This window comes from Magnolia sinica, chromosome 16 (assembly GCF_029962835.1).
Source record: "Magnolia sinica isolate HGM2019 chromosome 16, MsV1, whole genome shotgun sequence".
In the NCBI taxonomy this organism is placed as follows: domain Eukaryota; kingdom Viridiplantae; phylum Streptophyta; class Magnoliopsida; order Magnoliales; family Magnoliaceae; genus Magnolia; species Magnolia sinica.
The window spans coordinates 452,838-462,076 of record NC_080588.1 but is presented as its reverse complement, the minus strand read 5'-3'; the positions used below and the strand labels follow the sequence as shown (position 1 = coordinate 462,076).

Here is a 9,239-nt window from a genome sequence, read left to right as displayed (position 1 = left end):
CCTTTATTTTTATTTTTTTCTGTCAATTATTATATTATCGAGAAACCTGAGGCCCATGATTGCCGTCAAAAGAAAAGTCCTTAGCCCAAGGTAAAAGGTTTTTATTTAAAAGAAATAATTATCCATTTTATTTTACCCATGCACTTTCACCCTACTTACACCATAATAGGTACTCGGAACTCATGACTTCGTGTTGAAACTCACTTATCTGCCACGGAGGTGTAAGGATATACTTTTTGTTGTACAATGGTTTGACACTAGGGGTCACAAGCATTCAATCAAATTTAAGCCGAATGACTTTAGCATGCTCAACACTATTCTAATCACGTGTATTTGATTAAATAGGGGCCATTCATTGACACGTGTGGTGTTGTGTTTGATTGAATTGTAACCCATAGTTTGACTTAAAAAAGGCTAACCAATGGATGATGGATAGGATATCCAGTTTAATAATTGCAGGAACATCCAACAGTCCTATTTCAACAAACAAGGGTCCATTAATCAAAGGTTATGATTAATTCAACAATCTAATTTTGGGACATTGGCTTGGGGATCAATTCAATATGAGCTAGTCGGTTCAATATTCCAGTCGGGTTGGATATAGACCCAACACAACCCGATCCGACCGGACCCAACGACTCTTCACCCGTGCCTCTTGTCCTTCCCTGTCGGCACACGTGTCCATTGGGCCCACCCCTTCCAACGGCTTGTATGTACAACATTCATCAGATAGCTTCCACCTTCCATAGACTCTTTTGAGTCCAAAGTCAAGACAGTCTGCTCATCACGTGGGTGGGATGGTTCCTTTTCCATTATCTACTGTCCGTTTTAAGGGCCAAGTTCACCCGGTTAGTGTTATTTTCAGATGGTGGGCCATCCATGATAGGGTCCATTAGATGGACGGTTCCGATTAACACATACCCCTTCCACGTGGTTGCGTACGACTTGGGATACGTGTCTACAATTTGCCGTCGCAAACATATATATATAACAAATGTTATTTCTAAGCTTGGTTCACCTGCAGTTGAAATTTTGAAGCAAGGTTCTATTAAGAAAGTCATAATATTTTCGGGGCCGTGATTCAACGAGGGGCAGATACGTGTCAGAAATCCGGGCGGATTGCACACGTGTGAGAGATCCAGCATATTCATCGAGTGGCACCCAGCTGGTCGAACAAGCAGGCCACCAGGGGGAGCGCGGGGCTTGGTGGGACCCCTGACTCTGGGCCCCACCGTGATGTATGTGACTACATCCACGCCGTCCATCCGTATTGAAAGCTCGTTTTAAGGTATCATTCAAAAAATAAGCAGATCTAAACTCATCTAGACCACAGTACAGGAAACGTTGGTAATTGGCCATTAAAAACCTCTTGTGGGCCACAAAAGCTTTGGATCAAGATGATATTTGTGTGGTCTCTTCGTCTAGGTCTTTGTGACCTTATCAACCGGTTGGATGGCAAATAAACATTCAGGTGGAATCCATGATGTTTTTAATGGTGAGGATTCAACAACAACTGTTTCCTGTGGTGTGGTCCATCTAAATTTTGGGTCAGCTTTATTTTTGGGTTGATGGTCTAAAATTAGCTGTAAAAATGGTTGGATGGGGTAGATTTAAGGTACATATATCACTGTGAGCCCAACAGTCAGGGTCCCACCCACCTCGGTGGATCCGGGTATCCACCGATGCCGCGCCCCACCAGGTGAATTCCAATTTTTTGGGTGGTGGTATATTTATTACTTTCGATCAAGTGGACCACACGATAATTGGATCGGCATGATATTTGGACTATCTTATGTTGGATGGCAAATAAACATTCGGGTAGAATCCATGATGTGTTTAATGGTCAGGATTTAATAACAACTGTTGCTTATGGTGTGGTCCATCTAAGATTTGGGCCAGCTTCATTTTTGGGACGATGTCCTAAAATGAGCTGTCAAAATAGTTGGATGGTGTGGATTTAAGGAAGATAGCCCCATAGTCAGGGGTCCCACCCACGATGCCCCGCCCCACTGGGTGAATTCCAAAGTATATTTATTACTTTATATCACGTGGACCACACGATGATTGGATCGCCGTGATATTTGAACCATCTTATTTTCATGACAGAAGAACCCTGTTGGATGGATTGGATGCAGCCAGCTGCACGTCATTTCATCCACGAGTAATTAGTTGTCGGTGATAGTACCTTCCCCCTCAAACCCTAATCCAAATGAATGTACTGTTTCCAACGTTCGAAATTAAAGTTAAAAAATAGTGAAACGCCATTAAAGTTTTGCTTTTTAATCTATCACCGATTTTAGATCTAGAATCTCTAGATGGTCGATTCTGGATCCGTCCAACTTAACGGTACCTTGCTTAGACAATACATGACGTGGCATGAATGGATGATCAGAAATGGGCCCACCAGTGGATTTGCTAAACATGACTTATGTTAGACAGCTGTATCAACTGGTCTATGTTTCTCTGCTTACTAACGGTCATAATAAAATGTCAACGGCCCAGATCTTCCCATCATTGCGATTTTTTTTTTTTATTTTATAGAATCCATGCATCAGTTACCGTGTGCCGTGGCCACTGGGTGTACAGTCGGCATCATCTTTCACATGCGTGTCACGTGGCCCCTCCCGAATGAGTTAATCATATTTACCCTTCTCTATACATGGTGATAGTTCACTTACGTTTTTTAAACTAAAGCTGTGGTGTCTCATGCACCACATAGTGGTGTGGACGCACATTAATCACACCGTCCAAATCGTAAGGCTGACTACGGACGAAGCGTGGCCTCAAAATTGCTTTGATCGAACCATCCAGTCATTGGCTATAAAATGATGGTTAAAAATAAACGGTTAGCAATACAAAATTCAATGCACTAAAATCAAGCAGTTTGGATCTTTTATCGCCGCTAATTTGTCCATCCGACCTTGTGCACGCGAAATGGAACGTCCCGATGGCTGGATAGGCATGCCACGTGTACGGAAGGCGAGACACCACAAGTTAAAAACAACTATGAATTCACACGGGAGTCCTTTCCTCTTTGATCTGACTGCGGCCGTACGGCCAGGTCATTAGAACGGTCGAGTTTGTGGTTCCGTCGCTGGCGCGCAATGAGATAGAGAGAGAGAGAGAGAGCGCAAAGACAGCAGCTGTCAGCCTTTTTTTCTCTTATTTTGTCATTGGCAGATGAGATGGGCCCCACCCCGCAACAGTACTCGTCCTCGATACCATCACTACCCTAAACAACCGTTGATAAAAGACCCACCACCTTCTTCCCATTTCACCCACTTCTCCTGTTTCCACTCTCCCCATTTCCCCCACTAACCCAATTTTTTTTTTTTTGCTATTTATCGAAATACCTCTCTCTGTCTGTCTCTTCATCAGAGGCAGACCATGGCGTTTCATCTCCTTTCCTTCTGCTTCTTCCTCTTCCTCATCATCTCCACTAGTCCTTCAGGTAAAGTCAGAGCAGAGAAGAAAACAAGCTTCTTTCTTTTTCTTTCCTTTTACAAACTACTAACGCACCTTTCTTTTTTCCTTCTGTCTTTTCTATTTGCTGTTTCTTGTACAAAGCAGAAGGTGGTTCTATTGGAGTGAACTACGGGCGAGTAGCGAACAACCTTCCATCAGCAACGAAGGTGGTGCAGCTCTTGAAAGCTCAAGGACTAGACCGAGTCAAGCTCTACGACACCGACCCGGCCGTCCTCCACGCCTTGTCCGGCAGCAACATCAAGGTCATCGTTGCCTTGCCCAACGAGCTCCTCGCCAGCGTGGCCAAACGTCCCTCCCAGGCCTACACATGGGTCCAAAAGAATATCGCTGCTTACCACCCTTCCACCCAAATCTACGCCATTGCCGTTGGGAATGAGGTGTTCGTAGACACCCACAACACAACCACCTTCCTCGTCCCAGCTATGACTAACGTCCACGCTGCTCTGGCCCGCTTCAACTTAGATTCGGAAATCAAGGTCTCTTCCCCAATAGCCCTTTCCTGCCTCCAATCATCCTACCCTTCCTCAGCTGGAGCCTTCCGGAACGAGCTGGTCGAACCCGTCATAAAACCCATGCTCGAATTCCTCCGCCAGACCGGCTCCTACATTATGGTCAATGCCTACCCCTTCTTCGCTTACGAAGCCAATGCCGACGTCATTTCCCTCGACTACGCCCTCTTCCGTCCCAACGCCGGTGTCGTCGACGCCGGTAGCGGACTTCGCTACTCTAATCTCTTCGACGCTCAGATTGACGCTGTCTTTGCTGCTATGTCTGCTCTCAAATACTCCGATATAAAAATGATGGTGACCGAGACCGGCTGGCCATCCAAAGGCGACAAGAGCGAGACTGGTGCTGGCCCCAACAATGCCGCGGCCTACAACGGCAACCTGGTGCGGCACGTGCTGTCAGGTGCCGGCACGCCTCTCCGGCCCAAGGAGGAGATTGACGTCTATCTCTTCGCTCTCTTCAACGAGAACCAGAAGAACGGACCAACTTCCGAGAGGAATTACGGCCTCTTCTACCCCAACGAAGACAAGGTCTACGACATTCCTCTCACAATCGCTGGCCTGAAGAAGCAGCCTCAGCCCCAGCCGCAGCCGACGGACCAGACCAGCACCGGCATTTCGACCAGCTCCTCCGGGAAGACGTGGTGCGTCGCCAACGGTAAGGCTAGCGAGCAGCGCCTGCAGGTCGCTCTTGACTACGCTTGCGGAGAGGGAGGAGCGGATTGCCGTCAGATCCAGCCGGGTGCCACGTGTTACGATCCTAACACGCTCGAGGCACACGCTTCCTTCGCCTTCAACAGCTACTATCAGAAGAAGGGCCGTGGGATCGGTACCTGCGACTTCCAGGGTGCGGCCTATGTCGTCTCCCAGCCTCCCAGTGCGTACTCTCTCTCTCTCTCTCTCCTTCCTTTTTTTTTTTTTTTTTCTTTGCTACATGCGCACATTAGATTTTACGACTATACCCTTGCTAACAAGCGCCAATGTGGGCCTGGGTCCTGAGCGCGGGATCAATGCAAATGATTCAAGATTTTGGGGATGGATGATACGGTACAGAGCCGGAATAACTGGAACATTAATGGAGAAATCGCTGCACAGGACACGTGGATGGTTAATCAGTAACTTTCATGTTCTGGGTCCCACTATGGATGGCAACTAAGTAAAGATTTTCATGGATCAGATCAGTGACCTTAAAAGCAATGGTTGAAAATGGTACTTGATGGTCAAAAAAGTGACGGAGGGCTATGATTGTTTGGTAGATGTGATTCTTGTAAAACGGGCCTTCCGTTGTTGTGCTAAGCAGACGGGCGGTCTTGATTTACGGTTAACTGTACCACGTCTACTGTGGAGAAATTTTGTCTCCGTTGAGCCGGTTCTTCCGATCCCACCGTATCACCGAGGGGGTTGGGAGCCCTGGTTGTGGGGCCCAATGTGATGTATGTGCTACATCCACGCTGTACATTCGGATTGAAAGCTAATTTTAGGGGAAAAAATTAGCAGTGGAGTACCGTGGAGAAATTTTTTCTCCGTTGATGCGGTTCTTCCGATCCCACCGTATCTCCGAGGGGGCTAGGAACCCTGGTTGTGGGCCCAACGTGATGTATGTGACTACATTCATGCCCTCCATCCGGATTGAAAGCTAATTTTAGGAGAAAAAATTAGCACAGTAGAAGCCTCTTTTTTATGCTTATGTTTTTTTCTTTTTTTTTTTTTGAACCGCTGGAAACTTGTGTTGTCAAATAGAATTTTCAGGTATGGAAATATGATTTTGAACAAAAATATCCTTATTTTTTAGATAAAAGCAGCTGGAAAAAGTAGAGGTATTTTTATCTTTATTGAGTTGTAAGTATGGGTAGAGGTCTAGTTTGGTAAAGTAGGTTTTGTTTGGGTCGAAAAAAGTGAGATGGATGGAAGGTCGAGTCTATGATAAAAAATTACAGGTAATTTTTTACTAGACTCAACGTACCACTTACTTTTTTTATTTAATCCGAATAAAATTTACCTTACCAAACTAGATTTCTATCTATACGGATATACTCATAAAGACGAAAATATCTCTACTTTTTTCAACTGCTTTATTCTAAAAATTAGGAGTATGTGTCCAGAACCTTATTTCCGTACTTTTATTTTGGTAGCATAAGTTTTTGGATGTCAAAAAAAGAAAAAGAAAAAAAAGCATATAAGGTAGTGCTAATTTTTTCAAAAATTAGCCTAGCATGATTCAGAAAATCAAGTAGATCCAAATGTTAGTTGGATTATAATACCAGAAACGGTGGTAATCGACCGTTAAAAACTTCATGTGGGCCACAAGTTTTTTGATGAAGCTGATATTTGTGTGGTCTCTTCACGCGGATCGTTGTGACCTTATTAGCAGGTTCGATGACAAAAAAACATTTCGGTGGCTCTATGAAGTTTTTAATGGTGAGGATTCAATTACTACTGTTTCCCGTGGTATGGTCCACATAAGATGAGCTTTTAAAACGGTTGTACGGTTGGACCTGCCTAATTTTTGGGATCATGTACTAAAATGAGCTTTCAAAACGGTTGGACGGTGTGGATTTAAGGCACATACATCACTGTGAGCCCCCCCCTACAGTCGAGGGTTTCACCTACCTATGTGGATTCGAGGTCTCACTTAATCCACTCCCTTTAGTGCATGTTACATAGGGGTACTTTTTTAGTATAGACACCACTTTTTACATATTTCACCCACTGTGACCAATCCTAAACTTAATTTTTCAAAGTAGACCCCTACTTGTACGGACAACCTATTTATGACGATATTAACAATTGTTTTTCACCTGCTTCTTACTTGAACCCGAGAGACTTGAGGGGTATTTTCGTTCGTCCCTACTCTAAAAAACCATTCTCATCAATTAACTTTTCCGCTAGTGAAAAAAATAATTACTACTGTAGTCATTGTTTTTTAAGGTAATTATTTTTCTCGCTGGCGGGAAAGTTGACGAGAATAGTTTTTTAGGGTACGGACGGAAGAAAATATCCCTCGAGTTTATTGGGTTCAAATAAGAAGCAGGTGAAAAAGAAGAGTTATTATCGTCATAAATAGGTTAAGCAGGGGGTTTACTCCGGAAAACTAAGTTTAGGGTTAGTCGTGGTGGATAAAATAGGTAAAAAGTGGTGTATGAACTTATGGCTTGGATTGGGTAAATGCATGTGCCGTGTGAACTGATGGCTTAGATCCACCCCTTTCAAGTGATAGGTAATGTACTGAACAACGGGCCATTTCTAACCAACAGTCTGAGTGATAGGTAATGTACTGAACAACGGGCCATATCTAACTTACAGTCTGGTCCATATAATATTTTGATAGATCGGTCAGATCTTTGAGGCGAGCATGTTGGATCCCTCCCTATTTCGATAGATCGGTCAGATCTTTGAGGCGAGCATGCTGGATCCCTCCCCCGTGTGGGTGGCTTGGATCATTGCATTATCGCCACGTCAGATTAGAGGAAAAAAACAAAAGGGGATTTCCTAGGACGCCGATTAGGTAATACCCCCTACTGGTCCCTAGCTCGGAACTGGGGCCCACCATGATATATGGTTCTGTCAACACCGTATATTCATTTTTTTTTTCCATATCATTTTAGGATATGATCCCGCAAATCAGGCTCAAGTGGACCACACACTGATTAAACGACCACCATTAAAAACTTAATTGGGAGCCGTAGAAGTTCTGGATCAAGCTGATATCTGCGTTTTGCCTTCATCCAGATCTTGTGAACAGATCTATGTGTGCGGTGGGCCCTAGGAAGGTTTCAACGGTGGGCGTCATTGTCACCACTGCTTCTTGTTGTGTGGCCCACTTTAGCCTTGGATCTGCCTCAGTTTTGGACTTGAAGCCTAAAATAATATGTAAAAAAGCATGGATGGTTTTGATAAACTCATACATCACGGTGGGCCCGCCTATTTCGAGGTCTGGACAGGCGGGGCTGCTACCTAATCGGCGTCCGATTCCCTCTCCTCGAGCTTGTCTGCTCGCGGAAGTTGGCGCCCCAGCTCATGTTAGCTTTTTCCATGCCTGCTTTGGTAACATTTCCGTGTGAGGCCCACCTAGATCAATGCGCTGTATATCTGACACGGTGTCTAGTCGATGAGTGGGCAACGCACGCTGCAGAAGGGAAACCAAAAGTCGTGGAGTAGGCACATCTACTTTTTCACTTTTATCTCAGTAAAAATTCTTTTTTAATTAAAAAATACAAAAAGAAAAGATAAACAAGTCTTATTATTATGACTTTTGAAAAATTGGAGCATGGGACGCACGGTTTGTTCAACAACTTTCCTTGAGATGGGAAGGGCTTCTCTTTTACGAAAACCCGTGCTTGACTATCGTACGCTTACGATGGGACATTGACGTGGATTCAACAGCCGGGATTCACGTCTACGAGATCCACCCCGTCCATCAATTGCAATAAATTCGTCTAAATTGCGTGTGAGATTCAACTCACTCATCTGAGGCTCTACTTCAGGATGAGCTGATTATTCGATAATCAGGACATTCTAAGACTAAATGGCCCACCAAAGTCTTGGAATTGACTGAAGTTTATGGTCGATGGTTAAAATGCGATGGATCATGTGATGGAAGGGGTGGATCTTATGCAAGTAAGGCTAGCACAGTCCTTTTTGTTTAATAGAGTTTAAATATCGTGGTTTGTGTTGCAGAGTATGGAAAGTGTGATTTCACGACGGGATACTGAGAAGCTGGTTGGGACAAACGTCTTCATGTGGAACTGAAGAGAGAGAGAGAGAGAGAGAGAGAGAGAGAGAGAGCGATGTTGACATGTAGAGAGAGAGAGGTGTTGGCAGATCGCGTGTAGGAATGCAGCCCAACTGAGTACGGTATTATTATTATTATTATTTAATTATATTAAATTAGAAAAAAAAGAAGAAGGAAGAAGATAGTTGGGGAAGGGGAGAGAGCTGGTGATGTTTCCTTGTTGTTTGAATTTTCTTTGTAGCAGTAGTGTTTGTAATTAAAGGCATATATGTATCTAAGACGATTTTCATTTCATTTCCATTTCTGTATCTGTACTCTCTCTCTATATGATTAATGCTAACACAATTAATTGTACGGCTAATTAGTTGGCATGTGGGTGCCAGTCATCATGATGTTTGATATTTGGACGACTTATTGATTATACCATCATGAAAGTAAGATGCCCTCAAAAATTATGTTAATATAAATATTAGGTTAGGGTATCACGTAAAACATGAAACAATACCTAAAAATTC

The 9,239-nt window shown here is 43.9% G+C and overlaps 1 protein-coding gene across 1 annotated transcript; it reads left to right on the top strand.

Moving 5' to 3' along the window:
• The first annotated feature begins 3,273 nt into the window (after positions 1-3,273).
• LOC131228735 (glucan endo-1,3-beta-glucosidase 12) lies at positions 3,274-9,085 on the top strand. Its single transcript, XM_058224588.1, has 3 exons — positions 3,274-3,451; positions 3,571-4,869; positions 8,670-9,085. The coding sequence occupies exons 1-3, from the start codon at positions 3,388-3,390 to the stop codon at positions 8,702-8,704; spliced, it is 1,398 nt and encodes a 465-aa protein (XP_058080571.1). The 5' UTR covers positions 3,274-3,387; the 3' UTR covers positions 8,705-9,085.
• Positions 9,086-9,239: the final 154 nt, after the last annotated feature.

Coding starts and splice junctions, on each gene's coding strand:
- LOC131228735 (XM_058224588.1), top strand. CDS start 3,388: ATGGCGTTTCATCTCCTTTCCTTCTGCTTCTTCCTCTTCCTCATCATC. Junction 3,452..3,570: donor CATCTCCACTAGTCCTTCAG/GTAAAGTCAGAG, acceptor TGTACAAAGCAG/AAGGTGGTTCTATTGGAGTG. Junction 4,870..8,669: donor TGTCGTCTCCCAGCCTCCCA/GTGCGTACTCTC, acceptor TTTGTGTTGCAG/AGTATGGAAAGTGTGATTTC.